Source organism: Phaenicophaeus curvirostris, chromosome 17, assembly GCF_032191515.1.
Source record: "Phaenicophaeus curvirostris isolate KB17595 chromosome 17, BPBGC_Pcur_1.0, whole genome shotgun sequence".
Classification (NCBI taxonomy): domain Eukaryota; kingdom Metazoa; phylum Chordata; class Aves; order Cuculiformes; family Cuculidae; genus Phaenicophaeus; species Phaenicophaeus curvirostris.
The window spans coordinates 9,229,005-9,252,882 of record NC_091408.1 but is presented as its reverse complement, the minus strand read 5'-3'; the positions used below and the strand labels follow the sequence as shown (position 1 = coordinate 9,252,882).

At 38.2% G+C, this 23,878-nt stretch overlaps 2 protein-coding genes across 3 annotated transcripts in view; both read left to right on the top strand.

The window, feature by feature from the left end:
• The window catches only part of PPIL2 (peptidylprolyl isomerase like 2), a 158,047-nt gene that overhangs the window by 56,354 nt on the left and 77,815 nt on the right, over positions 1-23,878 (top strand). The gene's annotated exons all lie outside the window — the stretch shown is intronic.
• The window catches only part of HIRA (histone cell cycle regulator), a 32,383-nt gene that overhangs the window by 3,738 nt on the left and 4,767 nt on the right, over positions 1-23,878 (top strand). The window contains exons 2-21 of one of the 2 annotated variants that reach the window (XM_069871069.1): positions 2,725-2,787; positions 3,529-3,639; positions 4,446-4,536; positions 5,026-5,120; positions 5,958-6,053; positions 7,296-7,456; positions 8,335-8,502; positions 9,025-9,138; positions 10,804-10,874; positions 12,642-12,747; positions 13,336-13,560; positions 14,297-14,394; positions 14,844-15,035; positions 16,410-16,580; positions 17,640-17,844; positions 18,534-18,638; positions 19,018-19,166; positions 20,236-20,397; positions 21,041-21,099; positions 22,064-22,169. In XM_069871069.1, coding sequence (XP_069727170.1) covers positions 2,725-2,787; positions 3,529-3,639; positions 4,446-4,536; positions 5,026-5,120; positions 5,958-6,053; positions 7,296-7,456; positions 8,335-8,502; positions 9,025-9,138; positions 10,804-10,874; positions 12,642-12,747; positions 13,336-13,560; positions 14,297-14,394; positions 14,844-15,035; positions 16,410-16,580; positions 17,640-17,844; positions 18,534-18,638; positions 19,018-19,166; positions 20,236-20,397; positions 21,041-21,099; positions 22,064-22,169 — 2,548 coding nt within the window. The remainder of the gene's footprint in view (positions 1-2,724; positions 2,788-3,528; positions 3,640-4,445; positions 4,537-5,025; positions 5,121-5,957; positions 6,054-7,295; positions 7,457-8,334; positions 8,503-9,024; positions 9,139-10,803; positions 10,875-12,641; positions 12,748-13,335; positions 13,561-14,296; positions 14,395-14,843; positions 15,036-16,409; positions 16,581-17,639; positions 17,845-18,533; positions 18,639-19,017; positions 19,167-20,235; positions 20,398-21,040; positions 21,100-22,063; positions 22,170-23,878) is intronic. The other variant, XM_069871068.1, reaches the window with a different exon arrangement.

The following is a 23,878-nucleotide window of genomic DNA, read 5'->3' as shown; positions in this document are numbered from 1 at the left end:
TTTATCACTGCCACCTTTCCTGAGTGCAAAGTCCATGCCCTTTTTAAACTTTCCGTATGAAATAATTCCCTGTGATCTGACTACTTCCGTTGAGATCCGGGTTCTTGGGATTGCAACAATTCATGAAACTGTCTGCTCAGTGGTTATTAGGTCAAAAATGCATATTTGTGCCAGGAAAAGAACTAAAAAGAAAGCATCCTACTATATAAATACATGGATCATTTGCTTTTGAACAATGTCTTTAATACTAGTTCCCCTCCATGTCATAAAGTACAGGAGAACTGAAAGGGGTGGGTGGAGGAGTGACCGCGATGATCAGAAGCACGAGGCAGCTTTTGTACAAGGAAGGACGGAGCAGAGTAGGATTCTTTGGGCTTGAAGCGGCAGGTCTGAGCTGGAGGTGGGATGAATGCATGTGGAGTTGTGAGTAGCAGAAGAGGGGTGAATGTTAAGTGATTCTGGTTCGCTGTTCTGCACAAGAATTAAGGGGTGTTGAGGTAGCAGGTAAGAAGTGCAGGATGTGTGGAGTTGGTGGCTCTTCAGAGTTGATAGCTGAGCTCTGCATCTTCTCATATTAGGGCCTGTCGATGTTAATTATGGATCTGAGAAATGGTTGATTTAGTTTACAGAAGAAAACTCTGTTAAGGGCCTCTGATTTAAGAAGGTTTTAACAATTTCTCAGAAATCCTGCACTTCTGTTGGAAATGTTTGGAGCTGGAAGAGGCATTGTGTGCTGGCACTATACAGATCCCTGGAGAGGTATCTTGTGCTGGTTTCTGACCACAGAGTGCTGGGCTAGGTGGACATTTTCCCTGGTGCAATGCGGCGAATTGTAAGCTTTTAGGGTAGCTTTGTAGCTAAGTTACCTCTGGTTCCCTAATTAAAGTAATTTCATCAGCTTCATTTGTGGATCTGTGTAAAAACTTCGTAGAGTCGTGCTCTTAAACAAAGGCAGAAGTTGGAGATGCTACGATAGTTTAGACAACTATTAAAGGAAAATAAAATTATGTCACGTCTGTAATTTTTGCAAAGCAACAGGTGCAATGACTCATTTCACTAGTTTTCGGCATGCACAGCAAATCTGTTTTGCCTTAATAATCAGAAGCCAATGTGTCTGTCGCACCAGCTCGTCAGTGTGTCCTTTGGTCGTGGCTACTTTTTAACACAGACTTTTGGGAAGGAAGAGTGATGGAATCACGAGCCTTGTCCGTAGGTGCCGTGCTGGCTCTGGAAGCTGTAATTCCTCCTGATTATTGGTGCCCCTGTGTTAGAGGTTACTGTTCCTTCTGCTTTGCTGTTTCCTGTTGGTGCGAACGATACAGAGGCAAAATGAGCCAGGTTAGTACAATTAAAAGGCTTTGGTAGCTGACTTCCTGGAAGGAGCCCTTCCCTCTTCAGGTCTGATGGCAAATTTGAGAGTTCAGTAATTTGTCTTTGCTGACTATTGATGCAGGTTGGAAAGGTAACCTGAATCAGGTCTACTGAATGACCTATTTCCGTAAGTGTCAATGGGCTCTGAACTATTTCAAATGATGCCCTGGTTTAATTTAAGGGAACTTCTTCATCTTGGAAAGGACAAAATAAAATGTAAAAAATGTAATAAAATGTAGATGCTGCAGTTGCAGCATAAAATTTATTGCTGGATAAATTATCCAGATTTTATTGTTTATGTCTTAACATATCACACAGATATAGTGAAAGAATTGACATATTTGAGAAATTTATCGAGTAGTCTCAATGTGGTGGGTCCTAGCTCTTTTGGCTGTTAGGATAAATTCCCTTATTTTCTACTGGCATGTGTGTGATCTCGCTTGCAGGAGCATTCTAGTTTGAAAGGGTTCAGACTGCTGCCAAAAATGACTTGAGTGTGGAAATCCCATGCATATTCTTTCAAGTAATCCTTAGTAGTAGCGCTCTGGGCATCACTGAAAGGCAGCAAGTTTACTTTTCCCCTCTTCATTCTTATCCTGCCAAGGTCTGAAAGAACTGTGGACATGCAGGACACTGTATGAGACCCGGTAGATGTAGCAGAACAGGCTGAGAGTGATGGTTGTCTAGTTTCTGAAGTTGTTACCCGGCTATGATAGTTACTTGTTATAGGGTTTACGTTCCCATAAACCTTAGTTTTCTTCTGAAGGACGTAACGTAAGAAGAAAAGAAAGATTTAAGAGTAATATTAGAGTTGGTTCGTCTCCCTTTGTCTATATGGGAGCCATAAAAATAAAAGCTAGGCTTGTGGTAGAAGCACTTTATAACAACAGAATTTAAATCTGAGACAGGTAATCCTGTGACCAACAGGAGCTGTCTGAGATGGGGAGGATTTTAAAAAAAAACAAAACCAGAAACCCAAACAAAACTTGCTTCAGGTCATCAGCTAATGAACTGTAGAAACCTGGAAGAAATTCCTTACTCAATTAGAGTTTAGCCTCGTTGGTGCTTGCTTTGTTATATTACTTTGCTTTGAGGTATTTGGCATATCCTGCTGGATATCCTTGGTTATTGCTGGTTTGCTGCTGCACAGTAACCTCCAAATACACGTTTAATATGCTGTTGTTTCTGACACCAAGTTGCTTTTGTCTCTTAGAGGCAGCTGTAAATTAGAGCTGTAGCTTTTAGAAGAAGAAAGTTATTTGCTAACCAGCAGGGCTATGGTTCTTTTGGTGTTACTGCATTCCCTTGACTGTAAACCAGTTCATTGTGTTGCTGCTTCTTCTCTCATTCCAGGAAAGCCGATATTTTCAGTGGATATTCATCCAGATGGGACCAAGTTTGCAACAGGGGGACAAGGTATGTCTGTGTTCTGAGAGAAAGCAGAATTTTGGGCTATAGTAATAACCATGTGCCTTCACAAGACTTCAATCAGTCTGACCCTTTTAAAAACACGTCACTTAGGTGATGATCTGTTTCTTAGAAATTGAAGTCATTGCAATGTGTTGAAAAACGCTGCTGTTACTGCAGAAGAAGGCAGGGTTACATTTTCTGATGTACTCATCCTCCTGGACGTCGTTGAGATAGTAGCTGCAGTAGTTGAGTTGTGGTGGTACTGGCCAAATTTCTGTTTTGTTTGAAGAGGAACTGAAGGTGAAGTTGAGCTTTTTGACCTGCAAAAATAGTAGAGTAGCTTAACAAAAATCCAATTATATAAATGGAATAGCTCAGGAAACATGTGCAGTGATATTATTTGGATTACAATAGTGAATAACTTCGGCTGCAATAATTGCAATTTAGGATTTAAATGTTTCTTTTCTCCTTCAAAATACAATTCTATTATAGTTTATCCTTATAGTTGGTATCATTATATGCAGTACAATTTTTGAACAAGGCCGTAAAGCTTTGTTTTTAATAGCTTCAAGAAAAATAAAAGACTTCTGACTTAATGTAGTTATATTAGAACGTCATCAGTATTCAAATGTTTCCAAAGTTCCCACTGCAGCAATGCTTACATTTTGGCATCTATTCTGGAATGGAGATTAAATGGAAAAGCTTTTTTGCATGTACTTAAAAGAGGAGGCTTTTGTTGTCTTACAGGTCAGGATTCTGGGAAAGTTGTGATCTGGAATATGGCTCCTGTCCTGAAAGAGGAAGATGAAAAGAATGAAAATATTCCCAAGATGCTTTGTCAGATGGACAATCACTTAGGTAACTAAGACTTTTTTTTTTTTAATTTGTAATATATAAATAATTTTTTTGTACTGGTGGTAATTTTCCAAAGCTTAAGCATTACATGTTCGTAATTACAAAACTCATTCCCTGTCCAGTGGTGAAGAAGCAATAAACTGCCGCAAAATGGTCTCATACTTCAGCTATACACTTTTTTAGATATTCAGCAGAAAATGTTATTAAAATGTGGGAAATGTACAGAGAAATAGATACTTTTGGAGATCTCCATGTGAACTTTTTCTAGCTGTGGCCACAAAGCATGGTCATGCATGTTGTAAGAGACTGGGGAGCTCTGAAGACAAGGACAAGAGAAGAAATAAGTATAAAGGAAACATCATATGAAGTGTATTTGTTATGGTCCCAAATTGGTCTGGATTTATTGTATGTTACTTTTGAAAGTATAGTTACCTGAGCAAGCTGTCCCCTTTCTTCTCTTCTTGATATAGCTTTCCTTCTTCACCCTCTTACTCCCACCTCATTTATAATACCACTAGCAGTTTCCTGTGTTAGATGGATATCAGTCTTTCTTCTTTTGAACTGCTTTTGGTCAAGCTTTTTTAAATAAGGCCTAGGTTTTTTTTAAAGTAAGAAGTTACTCAACTGCTGATGAAAGATAAGTACCTATTCATTTATCTGAAGCAGACAGAGTAACTGCTTTGAGTGGAAAGAAGCACACTTAAATCCTCAACATCTCCTGTCAAGTTTTGCTTATTATAAACTCTGTCCCAAGCCCCAAGTGCTTATTCTTAGGTTTCATCTTACAAACATTCTTTTCTGCATTTCAGCTTGTGTGAACTGTGTGCGATGGTCAAACAATGGAGTGTACTTGGCTTCAGGGGGAGATGACAAATTGATTATGGTGTGGAAACGAGCTGCGTAAGCATGTTTCTTCCTTCTTGATTTTATGTTTGATCTCAAGTAGGTTACTCTGTCACATCTCTTTGTGTGTATTCCCTGTGATGGCATTTTGCAAGCTCGGTGCTTTGCTTGATGCATAAGGAGCTGAAGCTTGTGATGCTGCGTCATTGGTGTTGGAGATTTGGTCTCCTTTGTCTCTTGGGCTGTCCCTCTGCTGTTGAGGAGCTGAGACGTTTTCTTCTGTCCTTGAAGAAAGCTTCCTGATAAGATTTGAAGAGTTATCTTAAATGTCTTCATTTTTTGCTATTCGTAGAAATTGTATATTTTATCAAAACTGATTTTTTAATAACTGGAATTACTTTCTCTAAAAAATACATGGTTTTGCTTCAGTTTGCATTGTAGGAACAACTGACTAGAAGAGAAGTGTACTGTACAGCGGATTTTCTTTAGAAAGAAGTTTGAAGAGCTTGTGGTGGTTCTGTTGGTAACTGTTTCCATTTTATTTAGGTACATTGGACCTAGCACTGTGTTTGGTTCTAGTAGCAAACTTACTAATGTTGAGCAGTGGAGGTGTGTATCGATTCTCAGAAGCCATTCAGGGGGTAAGTTAGAAGATGTTCAATGAACGCTACTTGCATGTATTTGGAAAAAAAGTTGTTTTCCAGTGTCACGTTTTCATGCTCAAAAGGTATATATTTTGTGGCAAGTCAGTGATTGTTTTTAAGAGTATCAATGAAAATCTAAAAGAAAATGTCATTTGTAATTAAATGTTAATTTTCATGCAAATAACTTCTGGCAATGTAGTAGGAAAACTGCTGGTAACTAAGAAATCTATATTTTGCTACTTTCTATCTTAAAAATTACTATGAATAAAGAAGCTACACTGTATTTGTATTTAGATAAATAAATGCTCACGCTTGTAGTGAATAATCTCCTGGTTGACAAAAGATAAGGTTCTTTGTAAACTAAAGAATATTAATATTTATTTAGAAAAAAAAAACAAATGAAAAAGCCATGCAAAAATGAATAAACCAGATCATTTCAAATGCATTTTGCCCCTGCTGACATGGGCTTTGATTGAAATAAAGATTGAAATAATTTTGATCATTCCATGTGTTGGAATAAAGCAAGTGCATTGTAATAGCTGCTGTTGTTTTTTTTTTTAATTCAAAACCATACAAACTGCCTTGTGCTGGCATCAGTACTTCCTATAATCACTGAACATTGGATTCTCTGCCTCAGACTTTTTTTTGTTGTTCCCCACTGGACAAGTGCCTCACTCCTGATGGGTGTCGCTATGTTCTTTCCTACCTTCCACTCTAGTGAGATGAGAATCATTTCTCTGATGGAAAAATGTTAACTTAAAAGTTCTTTTTAAAAGGTGTTTGGATTCTCTGATTACCATCAATGCTTAATATGGAAACTGTTTTCTTAAACAGATGTCATGGATGTAGCGTGGTCTCCACATGATGCCTGGCTGGCATCCTGTAGTGTGGATAACACTGTTGTTATCTGGAATGCTGTCAAATTTCCAGGTGAGAATTTTTATATTTCAGATGTGCAAGCGTGTAAAGCTCTGTGACAAGCTCTTCCTTCTATGTATTTCACTGATGGAAAGCCTCTATGTGGGAAGGGGTTTGCTGTCTCTTGAGATGACACCTATGCAATCTGGTGAGTCAGTCTTTCCACGTTTGGATGGCAGTGAGCAGTGCACAACAGCTATGTTCAGGTTGTGCTGCTGATTTTACATGAAAGTCAATATTAGATGTATTTTCTTTTTCACCTTTGCTGCAAAATCCCAAATAACTAGCACTTCAGCTTGATTTTACAGCTATATACGGATAGATTTTTTTCCCTGTTAACGTCGTATTCACAGGACTTTCCATTCATTTGACCTCAGGGGGAGTTGTCTTATTTACCCCATTTTAAATGCTGCTGTTGAATACACAGCATGACTCTGCATGATGAAGGGGAGAGAGGAAGGATGCGGGGAGCCTCACAGTAGCAAAGCCCTCAAGTCTTACTTTTGATGGCTATTTTCCTCCTTCCGTTGCTGGCAGTTCACACAGTCCTGAGGCCTCTGTTTCTCTGGGATGGCGCTGCCAGACACAGCCTGCGCTCTGAACAGCTCTAGTGCCTGGCCAGTGTCTGGAGCAGTTAGGGAGCTTCTCACCACGTAACATGATGCAGTCTAAAACTCCCATTGTGTGATGCCCAGTCACTGCCATTAGGATTGCTTCCAATCCCAATATCAGAGTTGTTAGACTTTCAAGCTAGCTGTGTAGCCTCTGCAGTACACTCAGCCTCTTCTCTTACAGCCTGCTAAGCAAGAGGTTGACTGAAAGGAGGTTACCAGGTCTACCAGACTTCTGTGCATCTGTTCACTTGCAGCTTTGACTTAATTCATATTTGGTGCGCAAAAGCTGAATTTGTTGTAATAATCTTTGGGTACAGAGGTAAGGATGAATGGTAACTGAAGTTTCAGTTAAACGACTGCTTTGCGTAGCTTTAAAGTGCTATCCTGAACTACCTGGGCTCTGCTGGTTATCCTGTTCTGTTTCTTATAGGGTTTTGTACCCCTTATTCTGTCCAGAGTTCTCTTTCCTACTTTTTTGTATCAGTATTACCTTAAACACAGGTTCCAGTTTGGTTGACTTGTTGTTTGTACACTAGAAGAGGTTATATTTAATATGCTGTTTCAAAAAGATCTTGCAAATCTCTACAGTCTGTCCTGAAGGAGATATCAGTAACTCCCTTTCTGAATTTTGTGCGTGCAGAAATTCTTGCCACTTTGAAGGGGCATTCTGGCTTGGTGAAAGGGCTGACCTGGGATCCTGTTGGGAAATACATTGCTTCTCAGGCTGATGATCGAAGTTTGAAGGTGTGGAGGACAATGGACTGGCAGTTGGAAACCAGCATCACAAAACCCTTTGACGAGGTACTTCTGAATATGTGACTGTTCAAAGTGAATTCCTGTGGAGGGAATGAAAACTGTAAAAATAACTCTGATTCTGCACAGACATTTAACAGTGCCAAATCGGATGAAACTGTCAGATGGCAGATTCAGAAGAGTGGGGGAAAGAGCTACTTTCTCACACAGTATGTGGTTTGATTGAAACTGTCATTGCCATTGGATGTTGTGAGTGACAAAGGTCTCACTTGGGTTAGGTAAACGATTGTGTAAATTCCTGGAAGTGTAGAGTTTGTTCCAAAGAAGTATTGGCACGCTAAGTACATTGTTCTTACATTCTTCCCTATGTAGCTTCTATTGGCCGCTATCAGAAACAAGATAAGTACTTTGAAGGGATCTTTGACCTGGCATCACAGGGCTGTTATGTGGTGATTTTGATCAAGAGATCAAATTTCTGGGGACGGCAGATGGTGCTTATGAGGGAAGCGTTTTGCAGTGATCTTATGGTGTCATGATTAGTGAGAATAGTCTGTAAACACCTGAATTCATGTGTGGGCTGGCATTGCAAGCTGAAGTCTCATTGTTAGTAGTTGGTATGCTGCAGGCCTGTCACTGACTAGGACTGCGATGGATACTTAGTGTACACTGTCCAAAATGCTTACACTTTGTTTCTTTAAAGTCCTCCCCTGTTTTGGAAGGGCTTTGTAGGTTGCACTAGGTCACCAGTATAAACATGGCTGAAGCGCTGAGAGTTGTATCTAATTACATTCTTTTATATTCATAAAAGACTGACTTTGTAACTTTATTCCCTAAATCTAGTATTTAAATAGCTTGTATAAAAACTCCCTTGTTTGCCAAACACTTTTAAAGCTCTAATATGGTTTTTTTAATTCTTTTTTTGTCAGTGTGGAGGGACAACTCATGTGTTGCGTCTTAGCTGGTCACCCGACGGTCACTATCTTGTTTCTGCTCATGCCATGAATAATTCGGGACCTACTGCTCAGATCATTGAGAGAGACGGGTGGAAAACCAACATGGATTTTGTAGGGCATCGAAAGGCAGTTACAGTAGTGGTGAGTGAGTGATAGTAATTTATCCCTGCAGTAAAACTTCTAATATATGCTTTTTGGTAACTTTATGCATGAACGGGACAAGAGGTGGGGACAAGTGTGAAGATTAGTAAAGCAAACGCATGGTGGTGGTTAAAAAATGTGAACTTTACATCGCAATCAGCTTGCTCTTGTGATTAGAGAACACATCATAGATGAGCACAATAAGGAAGTGAAGCACAGGAGCACGTTAGCAGTGGCAAGCACTAACGTGGTCAGTTGTTCAGTGACAAGATTAAAGTGACTTAGGTTTTTAGAGGGTTTCTGATCACTATTAAAATTAGTATTATGGGTCATTCCTGTTAAGGCATTCGGAAAGTCCCTTGAGAAAGCATATGCTGCTTTTGTCAGTGCTCTTACAGAGTCTGGTTAGGGACTTTGTGAAATATTTCTTTTTCACTCTTAAGTGGAAAACGTGCTTTTAAAGCAGGTTTCCTACTAAAATGTAATAACTGTAATAAAATTTGGTTCATCTGATTTGTTCAGAAATTCAATCCAAAAATCTTCAAGAAGAAACAAAAGAACGGGAGCTCCACAAAGTCAAGTTGTCCCTACTGCTGTTGTGCTGTTGGTAGCAAGGATCGATCTCTTTCTGTCTGGGTAAGTGGCTTTTCGTGCCTTTGACCGATGTGGTCATTTGGGTAAACATGAGGGTTTAGCGCGATAGTTGTCTATGCAGCATTGACTCTTACGTTAGATTGATGTTTAGGCTTTTTCTCACTGGTGTTACAGGGTTAGCTGGGGGGGAAAGGAAGTAGATTGTTATTAGTTCATTCCTCTGAAGCCAAGAGCAGCTAGAAGCCAGTGGCAGGGTTACTCTAGCAAAAGGGAGGAACTGTTAAGGGAAATGTGTTACCACACTGTTAATAAGCATAATGCGACCCTATCTCTTACTGTGCCTTTTACTTATTCTCCATGTGAGTCTTGTGAAAAAAGGGCTTTACTGTTTCTCCATGTTTCGTCCACATACCTACTAATTGCTCTTAGAGTCTGTGTTTTATAGCCATGATTTTTTGGGTACGAGGAGAATATGGCAGGCACAGGACAGCTGTTTCTGAGCATATATACAGCTCGTCTCTGTCTGCTTCATTCTGGCTTCAATCCCTGGCTTTTGCCTTTGCTATGCAAAGGACTGTGAAAGTAAATGAGCTTTTTAAGTGTACGTTTAATTTTGGGGTTTACTTTAGAATCTACACTAAAATTGTTATTCTGGCTAAGAGAAGAGTGACTATTCCCACATTTATAAATGCAAGATGCAAAGGGCAAAGAGAGTAAATTTAACAGATTTGTAAAGCTTTGTGATGAGAGCCTGTGCCAAAACACACCAATTGCTAACTGCGACGTACTGTTTATAGACTCCGGTGTGATATTTAGCCATCAGTTGCTAAATGCATAACACTAAATCTGTTTCTGGCAATACTGCCAGTGTGTACCAGTGTCTAAGTATCACTCTCAGTATATTTTACTTTCTATTTATACCATAACTTAATTTAGGGTGCCTCTTGAGGTTAGACTGGGTATTAGAAATTCACAGTTTTATAGGCAGTGTTTGCCCTGAAGAGCTTAATGGATATGTATACAACACAGACCTATGGAAACATAAACAGTATCTGATAAGGATGACTGCTATGCTACATCTGTGAACCTATGAGCACAAAGCATCCTAGATGACAATAACTTCTCTTGCTTCTCTTCAATTGTGCTATTTACTATAGATGTCTGATTTAGAACAGACCACTGGGAATTTTCATATTCAGTTCTTTATTACTAAGTTGATTTATGAGTGTAGAGGAACCCTCTTCAAGAATAATTGTGAGTGAAATTCCCTTTGCTCTGGATAGGCTTTGCTTACTTAGACAAGTAGTCTGAGTGAGGACATGGAAACCTTATCCGTTTTCTGTCTTCCACTTCTGATGGCAGCTTGCAGCATCCTTATCTCCGAAAAGCTTAGAATAGAAGCTGTCTTTAGCATCTGTAGAATTACTTTTTGAGTGGTGGTGTTTTCTATGAGTGCAATTTAAAGGCAAAGTTTGTTAAAGTCAGTCTGTTTCAGAAAGGGGAGGAGGGCTGAGTGTCAGCCGTTCCCCAGAGCTTCTCTGTGCTCATAGTATACCGGGTAACCAGTTATGTCATTAGACACACAACTTCCTCCTGGCCACGTCTTGTTTGGTGACTGTTGTTAGACTCTGTGAGAGTATGAACGTGATGCTCTTTGTGGTAGCATAGAACTTCTAAATTCCTGAGTGTTGTTTCCTCTATTTTAAGCTCACGTGTCTGAAACGCCCATTAGTTGTTATACACGAGCTGTTTGACAAGTCTATCATGGACATCTCCTGGTAAGTGGATTTCTGCTGTTTGTTAGAAAAGCCAAAGTGTCGCTATCAACTTTAGGTACACAAATTAACTGGACTTTCCTTAAAACAGTACAGGTTGTAGCTGTTGGAAGAAGTAATTGGTTCCTGAAGTTTTTCGTTCTGATGCAACATCTTTGGTAGTAACATTAGAACTGAATAAAAATTAATACGTTTAGAACATGATGCAGTAACATACCTGTGGAATGAGTTTTCAAAACCAAAATGTTTTTCTTTCATGACTAAATTAAGGCTAGAAAGCCAGTAAGTGGAATATTTCATGAGAAGTGCAGCTATTGTTGTACTACAATAGTTTTGAATAGTTTTGTTTTCCTGTAGTCGTTTTTGTTTTTTCATCTGCAATTTGCACATTTTTCATGGCATGAAGTTATTGGGAATAATGGCTGGTTGACATTTTGTGGTTTTTAAGGAAATGGCTTTGTGGGATATTCAGGAAACAAAGGATCATCAGGAAGCTTGTTATTTTGTGTCCTGTTTTACAAATTGGAATGTATGGCTAAAATGTCAATAATATAGGATGTTCCCATAAACATGCTCCATTCTGAAAGCAGACTAAGTACACTCAAAGAAACCTGGCACTATTATATTGTTGTAGCTGTTTCATTTCTATTTTAGGGGTTTAGATTTGGATGCAACATCATAATATCTGAGCATGATTATGTTTTCATGGCATAATTGCTTGGATCCAGAGGTCAATAGTTGCTCAGCAATATTTTTAATCCTTGCTGGACTAATCTGGATAGGACTTTAGAGTTCTGCCTGCTTCCCTTTCCTCTTCTGTTCTCTGTAACAAGTCATCTGTAAACCACTATGTCTCTGTCAGCTCTATAATTGGAAGTTATTGGATTAGCAGTCAAAACCGATCCCATTTTTTTTTCCCTCAAATGTGCGATGATGGATTATATATAGAAGGTTATCATTCCATTAAGACTAGATTTATGGTTTCTCCTCTCTTTTCCACCAAGAAAACCTCTTGAGACCTCCAGAAGAGGGTTACAATATATCCCAATGTGCAAGAAAATGTGCAGTTTGCTTAAAAATCCAAATAATGAACAGTAACAAAATCAAACTTATGTTCTTGCCTAGTACAGAGATTTTTGGGCTGCTCAGAGGTCCATCAGAGCTTTATTGCTGTTGCAATGATGATAGAGAAGAGACATTTACCCAACACTTCTAGCCTCTCTCCTGAGTCTCATCCCTTCTCCTTCCTGTCTTGTTTGGACCATAAGCTTTTCATAGGAATGGACTGCTTGTTACTTGTTTCTGGTGCAAGATGAAGATTCCTTTTCCATGGGCCCCAGAAGGCAGTTCATACAGCGTTAAAAGAAATGTATTGATTGCTCATCTGCTGAAGGCCCCTTCCTTCACCCACTTCTATTTGTGCACAAATTTTGTGCATCTTTTGAGGGAAATACATTTATGGTTTTCCCTCATTGTTCACTGTGCCCACTCTTCTCTTTTACCCCTATAGAAGGGCTTTCATGGTGCCACGGGTAGGTGTATAGTTCTAATGCCACCTTCCCGTGTGCAGTCTCCAAAGGAATATTAGCACATGGAGTTCTGCTGCCCATCACCCTGGTGTCTTGCTGTCCCGCTTCTTTGGTTCCATCAGTATTTGCTGTGATAATAAGTCTTAAGCTTAGATTTTTTTTTAATTATGCAATTTATTGTGTTGCTACTTTGCATCAATGAAAGAGACTGAAAACAAAGATGGACCTTTATTTCCTTCAGGACCCTTAATGGACTTGGTATCCTGGTGTGTTCCATGGATGGATCAGTGGCATTTTTGGACTTTTCCCAGGATGAACTTGGAGATCCACTCAGTGAGGAGGAAAAGGTACAGTAGACACTCGGAGAATCTGTGATCATATTTAAGACATGTATTGATGCAATTAAAATATTGGACTATTTATAGAAGTATGTGGTGACTGATTTCCATATTACAGAAAAATGCGTTCTTGTCTACTTTACAAATCATTAAAAAAGAGTAGTCAAGAAATGAATTTGTAATATTAATTTTCATTCTGGAAAGAAAGCCAATTTGGAAAACATCCACTAGCTTGCTTACACATCATTATACATTCAAAGTAATTATTTGGCCAAGCAAACAAGGTGTGGGTGCTTCAAAACATTTTGAAATTACTCTGTTGACTTGCATATATGCAAGTCTTTTTAAACTGATTGCTGTTGGCTGTTTTTTTCCCTCTCATTGCTATTAGTTAATAAAGCTTTGAATTCAAATTATTTTATATATATATTTAGTGTTAGATGAACGTATAAAGAAAAAAAAAAATCTGTAGTTTACAAATGATACAGAGGGAATTTAAATTTTATGGATTCCATTAGATTTGTGTGATTCTGTTCTAATTTGTGATGTTGTGCTGGCAGTTGTAGTCACTGTGTGAAACATTTTTAATGCCCACAGAGCAACATTCATCAATCCACTTATGGTAAAAGTCTAGCTATAATGACTGAAGCTCAGTTGTCTACCACTATTATTGAGAATCCAGAGATGCTCAAGTACCAACAGAGGCAGCAGCAGCAGGTGGAGCAGAAGAATGCGTCAATTAAGGAAGCGTCTGGGACAGCAACAGCAGCTCCCAAGGTGGCAAGCATGGTTAACGGGGAGAGTTTGGAGGACATTAGAAAGGTACGTGTTCTTGGATAGTCACATTTATAGTGTTGAGTACTAAGACAATAAATATCAAACTGCTTATGATAAAATCAATTGCAACTTCCTTATTTGTGTTGGATGGCACGTTTCAGCTCAGGAATGGGCCTGTTGACAGTACTGGGACTTGTTGAAAAGTTAAAATGCTTTTAAGCAGAAGTAAGACTATACGTGGGGAAAAGGCTTGTGGATATTTCGATGATGTGTGCTAAATTCTTGGCGTGCAGCAAGGAAACCAAAGGTAGCTAATTACCAAAAGTAGTCGGAACTGTGAGTTCTGCTGTAGGGCTGTGCTTCAGTTTCTCAATTAAGGAGGCTGAAAGCATTATGTAATTCTTCCCTGACTATAAACCACAATTTTTAATGAAGGATTCAGTGTACACAAATAAGAATGTTTTGACTTGAGTCTCTAATGTGAAGGGAGAGAAACTGTACTTTGTAATGTATGAACTTCTACTTAAGAAACACCTATTATTGGTCAAAAAAAGTTGTAGTAAAATACACTTGTATTAATAAAAATGTAGGTTGATTCTATTTATGCAATAATAGTTTGGTTTAAGGACAATATGGAAAAAAATCTTTGTTTAACATATTTTTAATTGAGGAACATCTTTCGTCCAATACAACTATTCTGTCAGTTGGGAAAAAAAAAGAAAAAGGAAAAAAGCAATATCCTATTTATTGAAAAATAATGATGAAATATGTTTCCCAACAGAATCTCTTAAAAAAGCAAGTTGAAACACGGACAGCAGATGGTCGGAGAAGGATCACGCCTCTCTGCATAGCTCAGCTGGACACTGGGTACATTTCCAAGTGGTCTTTAAAATCCTTATTTACCTTTTTTTAGGTTTTTTTTTTCTGATGCAAACTAAGAATTCTGAGTTATTTTAATCCTGTGGTATCTAAAGCGCTGGAAATACCTTGTTTGTACTTAGGGAATATAGTTTCAACCTATGTTCTCTTCTATCTAAGATCTCACTTCTAATAGATAAGGGTAATTCTCATTATCTTCCAGTATAGATGGGTGAACAATGCTGTAATATATTGCAGTTTCCTATCTATGTTAATACTGGCTTTAGTATCCTTTGTTTATGAGAAACTATTCTGGAAATGTAGGTGTTGGTGGTTTGTTTACGTTGTACATGAGTATCAACATGTGGAAAAAGGAAGAATGGAAGAAATAGTTCAGTTAAAATTATTCTTCTTCAATTATTTATTAAGTGGTTCTGAGAAATATATTTGTTGTTTGTCTTTTTGCTTAGGGATTTTTCTACGGCATTTTTCAATAGCATCCCAATATCTGGATCTCTGTCTGGCTCGATATCTTCTCAAAGTAACCAGCAGCTCATGTCATTAGATTCTAACGCAGCAAATTCCCTTAATACTTCAAAGCCTTCTGTAGAGCCAACAGCAGCCAGTATAAAACCAACAGATGATGCAGCCAATAAAGATGGGTCAGTATTTACAGTTTTGTTTTTCACTTGTATAACTCTATTTAGTATTTAGTTCTTGTTTACAGTTCTGTAACTGAGCAATTATGAAAGTGGCTTCCTTACCTCAAAACTTCAGGAATGTAATATTCCTGAATACATTGAGATTTAATTAGTATTTGATTACTTTAAGTAGGGATGATCAGTAATTAATAAATCCATATGCATAGTTCTGGAAATGAACTTCAGAAATGAACTGCAGTGACGTACACAGTGGACTGCTAATGGTCTAGCAATTTGACTTGCTTATAGAATACTGGGTTGCCGTTAGTAAATAATGGAAAGTTTTCCAGCAAGGGAAATAATGAAGCCTGTTTTCCATCTCTCTTTAAACACAGTAATACTTCTTCTCTGTGTAACAGCCCTGTCAGAGCACAGTGACACTGACTTGTCAATGCACGTATGCTGATTGGCCAGTGTTTCAAATTCCTTACGGAGCAACTAAATTTTACTTGCTTTTCCCTCAGTGGTAACACTGTCTTGGTTTCTTCTCCTCAATCTGTTTTTATAGCATTTGTAGGAAGCGCAATTGGAACCTCTACCATTTTATCATAGTTGAAATTGGCTGCAGACTGAAAAATGAGCGGATGGACTATGAACAATGATTGGCAGATGAATCTATTAAGTCTCCTCTTCTTGGGAAATTGGACTTCTAACAGCTTTTTAGTACAAACATCAGTTATCTTAAACCCATTCTTTCTTTCAGTTCAGTCTCTGAATGAATTGAAAAATCTCTAAAGTAAACAGCTATTCAAATAACAGATCCCTGGAATGCTTTAGTGTGGGGAAGACGCATTCCTTTGCCTCAGAGTTATGCTTGGAAAGGCCTAATAATTAGTTTGGATTCAGCAACAACAAAATCGGAACTTGGCATGAATTGTTTCAGCCCAAATTGTTTGATAAACGATGGAATATAATCTTGTAACACAAAGTATTTAGTAGCCTGGTAAAACCAGGAACCCCAGTCATCATTTAAAGTAGTGATCCTTTACCTTTGGTACGTAAGTACCAGTTGAAATTATCACTTAATTCCTGAATTATAAATACATAATGAACGAATTGGGGTCTTTTAATCTAGATATTACAGGTATCTAGCAGTAGGAAGCTCTTTGCTCCGAATTCTATCATAAACAGCTTCTGAGAGCAGGCAAAGCATGCAAGGTACTGATGCACGAAAGGGGAAAAAGCATGTTGTAAGTCATGCGTGTACTTGAGTGAAAGGTTTTCAGTATGGTTTCTACACAGTATAGCTAATGCAAGCTAGTTGTAATAAGCAATGCAGGTTACCCATACTAAATTACTTTCAATCCTTGTTTTTCTGTTTTTTTTTATCGACAGTGTAAACGCTACCTCTGTCTCAGCTGCTCCTCCTGCATCATCTTCCTCTGTGTTGACAACTCCATCCAAAATTGAACCTATGAAAGCATTTGATTCTAGATTTACAGAACGATCCAAAGCCACCTCAGGGACTGCTGTTGTAACAAATACAAATCAGACTGTTGTGGACAGGTAAGATGGAGCCTTTGATTTTAAGGGTTTTTGGTTCTGGATCCACCTGATTTAAAAAGAAACAAAAAAAAACAAAACAAAAAAAGAAAGCCTTTGGTTTCGCGATAGTGTGTGTTATGGCATAAGTATTCCTGCTTCACCAAGGCAAACGATAGAAAATGTAGTCTTCAGAAAGAAGTGTGTAGTCCTCTAATTATCAATAAATCATGTTTTTACTAAATAACTCAATATTTTTATGTCAAAGGGCTTAACGATATGATGTAGAAGAAAGATGTATTGAATTACTCACATAATAGCTTCTAATGTGCCAGTAGAGTATGGCTAAGAGTGTATTGTTTGGCATAGTTCAGATGCCAAAGAAAAAGGGTTTGGATTGTGCAAGATACTTCTAGAAAGTGGAGTGGTTACTCAGTAAGGGGCAAAACCAACTGTTGCAGGGAATGGGAAGACTATGATTAAGATTGATTTGGGGTATAATGGTTAGCAAAATTGTTCATGGGGACTTGTACTTTGTCGTCTTTAGTTATGTTGGATTCCTGAAATGGAAAATGGAGCAATGAAGTAATTTGTAAGGTTTACAGATAGGCACCTTTCTTACCGTAGTCAGAACTGAATAGGACAGCTTTGAGGGCTGGATAACAGCTTCAACAAAATGAAGCTTTGCAGGAGTAATCAGGAACTATAATGCCCATCGGAGGGGGAAAGGTTAACTACTTTTGTATCTCAGAGTGCTGTGTCAGCCCAGGGAATGATTGCAGTTGGAACTGAATGCGAAAATAAAGGTGTTACATACAGCTTTATCCAGTTGCTAACTGCTGGTTTGATTACTTTTTTCAAAAGGACGGTAGCTGTCTGATCAGCTTTACAAATCTATTACACATGGTACTCTGTGGAGGATTTGCTATGCCTCTGTGGCTTCCTCCACTTGCCTTTGTGCGTTTTGAAATACACTCAAACATGGCTAAGAACGTTATCCTGCATGCTGCACTCTTGAAGCTATGTGGCAGCTTTTGGAACGGGCTTGTATGAAATGTGAAATATATTTTATTATTTGCTTAGACTGAAGGATCAGAATTTAATTAAAGACAATAAGCCCAAGGATATTCTGGAGAGCAGCAGTGACAGTGAAGAGAAGATTCCAGCTGCTAAGCCACTCATTGCACCCAAACGGAAACTGGAACTTGAGGGAGAAACAGTAGAAAAGAAGAAAAAAGGAAGGCCTCGAAAAGACTCCAGACTGTTACCAGTAACTCTAACTGTTCAGGTGAAATAAATAAGATTCATTGTGGCTTGAGTGTTCATTTAATAAAGTCAGACCCATGTCAACTCGTCCCATCAAGTCAGGGAAACACGTGTAGTATCGTTGCCTTTAAAATCCCTCTTTTTTATAATATAAGATTATAAAAAGCTATGTGTGTGGTGTGGCAAACATTTCCATCCTTTATATATGCAGCGTGCAAAGCAGTGATAGCTGCACAATGACTGCATAGAATAAAATGAAACACCATCCGGCTCTGGTGCTCTTTGATGGAGAGCGGCCCAAGCACAGGAGAGTGACTTGGATACGATGACTAAAATGATTATGTATTTACTAGGAATTCTGAAGTAGTAAGTTGAATTAGTGTTTCATTGTTTTAGGGCATACAGATCCCTCTGTTTTCAGTATTCAGTGTTTACCTTTCCAGGCAATCTACCAGAGCTTCCATTAATCAATTGGAAAAGTAGGAGGTTATAACCCTATCCCATCTAGTTTGTTTTGTTTTCTAATTCTTAGAAGCCATATTAAAAATTTGTATTTATACAACTAATTGGAAAAAGATTAATAATTGTAATTGGCATTATATTGAATTTTTTAAAAGATTTTCTTTTTCAAATCCATCTATTATAGAATATCTTTTGGTTTTAACTTTTTTAATGGGAAAGTTAACTACTTTTGCAATTTTTTTTTTCCAGTCCCAAGCTACGCTGGCCTCTGAGAAGGATGCTGCTTGCGGCTCTGCTCCAGCATTAGCACTTAAACTGCCAACCCCAATCCCACAAAAATCGTTTACTTTGCAAGTAAGTCAACTCTAAGGGAACAAAAGCTTAATACTTTAAAAAAAATCCTGCTTTTTTTTCAGTATGCTTAGATTATTCAGATCCTTTGGTAAATTAACATTTGAATATGTGTATTTGTTCAAGCAGGCAAGATGGTATAATTCAGCTTGTAAGAATATGTCTATATGAGAAAAGTTAATGGCAATTATTTGTGTGCTAGCCAAGACTGATTTTCAGAGGTCTGGTGCTTTTGAAGTACCATAGTATATTTGAAGCCGCTATAAACAAAATGCCGTACTCAAATCCATTCTTAAAGGCAAGGGTTTTTTTGATCTAATAGTAGTTGCTGCTTTTTTGAGTAGTTCTGTTCGTCTTCCAAAAAGTAGGTTTTGTGTTTCAGATTAGTTCAGATCCATCAATGTACCTTGAAGTGGAGAATGAAATGACCACAGTGGGAGGTTCGAAGTTGAGCAGGTTAAAGTGTAATCGAGAAGGAAAGGAATGGGAGACGGTCCTCACCAGTCGAATTCTTACTGCAGCAGGAAGCTGGTAAGAGTGTATTTTGGGTCCCAAAGGCCAGAAAACATTTTTAGGTCTACAGAAGTACACTTTACAGAAAGTTAATTACAGCTGAACACACATATTTATGAATAAGTAGAGTGTTTTAAAGTGTTTTATCTACTTATTTAGAAAAGTTGATGAACTGGATCATTTCTGTTAAGAGATTCTTTGTGCTTGGCTCAGGGTTTCCTATTTCCCCGCCAGCTAGCCTGGTCTAATGCATTGATACTCTTTAATTCTTGTACTGTGGAGTTTTTTGTAGAGATCCTGACTTATTTTTGTTGACTATTTACTGGTTTTATCACCCCTCCTTTGTAATTTTTATGTGATCTTTCATAATAAATGTTTTGTGGATAAAAATACATGCTGCTCTTGGTCTTAAGACCGGTTTCAGGCCAACTGTTAGCTGTCTATGCAGTCTTAAAGCATCACAGATTCTCATTAGCCAGTTACAATTATTTTCGTGTATACCTAACATTTTCCCTTTAAATTTTTGTCATTAGAACTGGTTAAATCATGGTAAGTGGCAGTTGTTCAAGTGGTAACCACTAAAGAATAAAAAATGTGAAACAGGATGTGTTGTGACATAGAAGTCTTTTGCTGTTTTTTCTCTGTTTTTCTTAACTCTGCTTCGTTCCAACCTCGGAGTTTAAACTGAAAGTATATTTCTGAAGCCTGAGCCATGTCCAGGTCTGAAAAAGCAGCAGCAGATTTTTAAACAAATATAAGTACAAGCTGAAGAAGGGCTTATGTACACCCCAAAGCTTTACTGATATTTCCAACTATGCCCATTGGTCTAGCAAAAGATACTCTGTCTGCAAACCTTCTCTTGCTCATTAGACCATTGTGATTATAATCAAATTAAGGAGCCATGGAATGCACGTAATCCATCTAGGTTTTGACCTTTCCTTTTGGTACCCAGGACTATTTGAAAAGCTATAATACTTACCCTTTAGGGAAACTAGCTCATGTTGTATGGTAACTTAAGAAATCAGTCTGGGTTTGTGTGGCTTGCATTTGACAAAATAAAAGTTTTGGTTTGTTTTCTTTTTTTTAGTGAGATTGTAAGTGTAGCCTGTGAGAAACGATCACTGTCAGTGTTTTCAGCTTGTGGTCGTCGCCTTCTTCCTCCTATAATATTGAATACACCCATTTCCACCCTACACTGCACGGGTTCTTACGTCATGGCTCTCACCACTGCTGCTACGCTCTCTGTTTGGTAAGTGCCCTGTTAGGCTGCAGCAGCTGGCGGGGCCGATCTTCACAGGTACCTGTTCAATCGTGTCAATGCATTGCTGTTTAATTTAGGCTTAAACCACATCAGCTCTGAACCCAAGTCCTTTTTTTTTGGTATAATATGAAGAATTAACTGGGTAGGACTTGAATCCTGTTTCTTCTCTGTTCTAGGAAATTGAATTTTATTCTAGAAGGAAGATAAAGGATCAGCTAGAAGTTACAGTTTCAGAGTTAGAAATACTGTAGCCATCTTCAGGATACCAAGATAAAAGCTGCAGTACTTGTTTACAGTTGCTGAGTTTAATCTAATGTCTCATGCGAGTCAGAAGCCCTAAAGGAGTTGTTTGGATCCTTAGTGTTTGATTAGCTGTAATGAGGTTTCCTGATGAAGAGCCATAAAAATTGTTCTCTGCTACTGACTTCTGCCTTGCCGTAAGGGGGTTGAGTTTGCCAAAATAATTCTGTTGAAGCAATGAAGAAAATGTCAAAACAACAAAAAGAACCCCCAAACAAAGTCCCAATTAACGCTCGCTTTGTCATGAATACCGGAGAAGTGCTTTTGTTAAATGATTCTGGAGCTTTCACTTGTTTGTAAACTGCAGGCTTGTCCTTTTGTTTTTTTTCAGGGATGTTCACAAGCAGACAGCCATTGTTAGAGATGAGTCTTTGCAAACAATATTTTCAGGTAATAAACCCGGTGATTTAGTTGCCAGTCTTTGAGCCCACCTGTACTATTTAGTGCACATGTGAATAAGCTGAAGTTTTACAGAACCTGAAAAGCCCAAACAAATAATTTTCCTTTGTTATTGTATAATAAAAGGAAGTTGTTGGCAGTGTTGAAATGCTGTAGAAATAACTTCCATGAGAATATCAGTGGGTAACAGACTTCTACAAGATTCTGTAGCTTATTATACTCTGGCATGCTTCTGAGTGTGAAAATTTATTGTCGCAAAGATCACAAAATAAATATTTAATGTAAATCTGCTATTGCAGCACTTTGTGTGTGCTTTGCATGTTTTATTTTCTTAGCAATGAACAACAACTTATTATCTTCAGTTTCTTTCATTGCCAATATGTGGCACAAAATAAATTATTAAAAAAGCAGTCTTTCAGAGCACATTTGCTTCTGTTTTAGCTTTAATCCGTACAGCACTAATCCAAACTACTTAGAGAAGTAGTTGCCCTAGCAGTCTGCAGATGTCTTCTTTAGTAGTTACATGCACAAACCCTGAGTCTGGAATATGCTGGGAAGTGAGGGACTCCAGCTATCCCACTTATACTGCTTTCTTAGAGAGCACGCTTTCCTATGTATGCAGGCTTTTAGAACTTTAACTTAATGGGAAAAAGAAAGTTAAAGACTTCTTGGGTTACAGGAGGTGTGGCAGAATTGCTGAAGATTGTTTCTAGATATGGAGAATCCATCTAATTAAACCCATGTTCTGTATAAATTGCAGCATCGAAAATAGGAATGCAAAAGTATGATTTTAATGCTACTGCAAGATATCATCGTTCTCTTATGTCTTGAGAATAACATTGACTGAACCTTTTTCTGTTGGTTGCTATGGCTGATAATTAATGGTGGATAGCACTTGTTACTGTTATGAATGTTATGTGGGATTCCAAAATAATTGGTCTGATTTGACTTGTAGGAAGTGATGCAACTGTCTCTCAGATCCTGTTGACTCAGCACGGCATACCTGTAATGAGCATGTCCGATGGAAAGGCATACTGTTTTAATCCTTCTCTTTCTACGTGGTAAGATATATGCTATTTCCTGCTTTTACAACTTTGCCTAACTAACATGTATTCTGATTTACTGTTTCGCTCCATATTTTGATGGTTAGTCTAACTAGGATCACACACCAGGCTTAGATTTGCTTTGGTTCACTACTGTATGTCTAGGCATTTAAAAAATGAAAGAGTTGAACTACAGCTTACTTTGACTCTTTCCTACACGTGCCTGCTTTCTTATTTATTGACATACACCTAGATACTTTTGTTAATGTACAGCAGTTGAATCTGTCAAGCAGTTGATGATGATTAAAAATAATTTGTCTGTACAATTCACTCTTATGTAGAAGAATGCAGTTCTGGAAATTTTTTTCAAACCATTTTCAGGGTTTTGTTGGGAGTTTAGACATGTTAAAAATATTTTATTCGTTTTCTGGAGGAAATAAGACCTATGGACTCCAATTCTGAACCCTGATGCGCCTGACTTTGTCAGTCTCCCTCCTGCATATTTTTTTAATCTGATAACCGGTCAAGTTAGAAGAGTGCTCTTTATCTCCAATGTAGAAGTTTAAAGAAGGTAGTAAGTGAGGTAGGGGAGGAGGGAAGAGATCATTATCCCTCAGATAATTCTCATGGGAGAGTCATCAGTGATGTCCTAAACACAAGGAAAGGCTGCAAAAGAGGCTGTGCCTTCCAAGGTATCAGATAGGCTTTTCCTGTAGATTCTCTTACTTCTCTTAAGGCGTAAGTTCCCAGAAAATCATTTCCATGGTTGGATTATTTATAGTGTCTTTCCAAAACACATTCTTAATTGCCTTTCTAAGAGGGAAAAAAAAAAGTTGTGTCTTAGTATAATTGTACTTAGTGTAATGAGCTTGCTTGATGAGGGCTTATTGTTTTAAAGCCTCTTTGGAATAATTGTTATTAGTCAACTACTTGATGTGAATCCTTTGGAAAAGAAAAAACACCTTGTTTGTTCCTTAGATAAACAAGCTAATTATGCAGAAATTTTCCTAGTCAACAAGGTGCTGAGAACAGGCTCTTAGCCAGAATTCTGAATTTGCTGTTATTTCTTAATTTGTATCATAGCTTTAGAAATATATGAAAGAGGAATTTCTCTTGTCATACAAATTTAAAGATAAAGCTGTAGAGGGTATTTTAAACATTTGTGCCATTTTACCTCTGCTCTGCCTGGGTGTCTACATTTAGCGTTGGTTTGAGCCACTGATTCTCTTGGCTTCTCAGACTAGTGAAAATGGTATGAAATGGTGTGAAGTGCCAGCTCCGTATTGAATTCCCTCTGTATGAAGGAATAGCTGTAATGTATTGAAGGATTGTTAATGTGTGTGATCTGTGCTGACTTGCCTGGTGGAGGAAACCTGGCATGAGATAAAACCAAATTCTGAACAAGAAAGTCATTGGCTGTGTTCATTGTGGTCTTCATTCTGGGGTGTGACTTCTTGTTAGGTGGAAAATGACAAGCAGAAAGTTAATTTCCTTCAAAACTCATGCTAAATTGTATTATAGAGTTAATGTTGTGAACTTTGGGACATTTCCTGGACAGCACAAACACAATTTGGACATGGGGTGGGAGCAGTTGGAGTTTGTGGAATTCCAGAGGACCTTGGGGATATTTTTTCAGTTGTCTGTGAAAATGAAAATCAGTCTTCGAGGCAGAACCGAGACTGATCCCCTCATGCCTGTGCCTGCTCTCCTCAAACTTGGATTGTTTT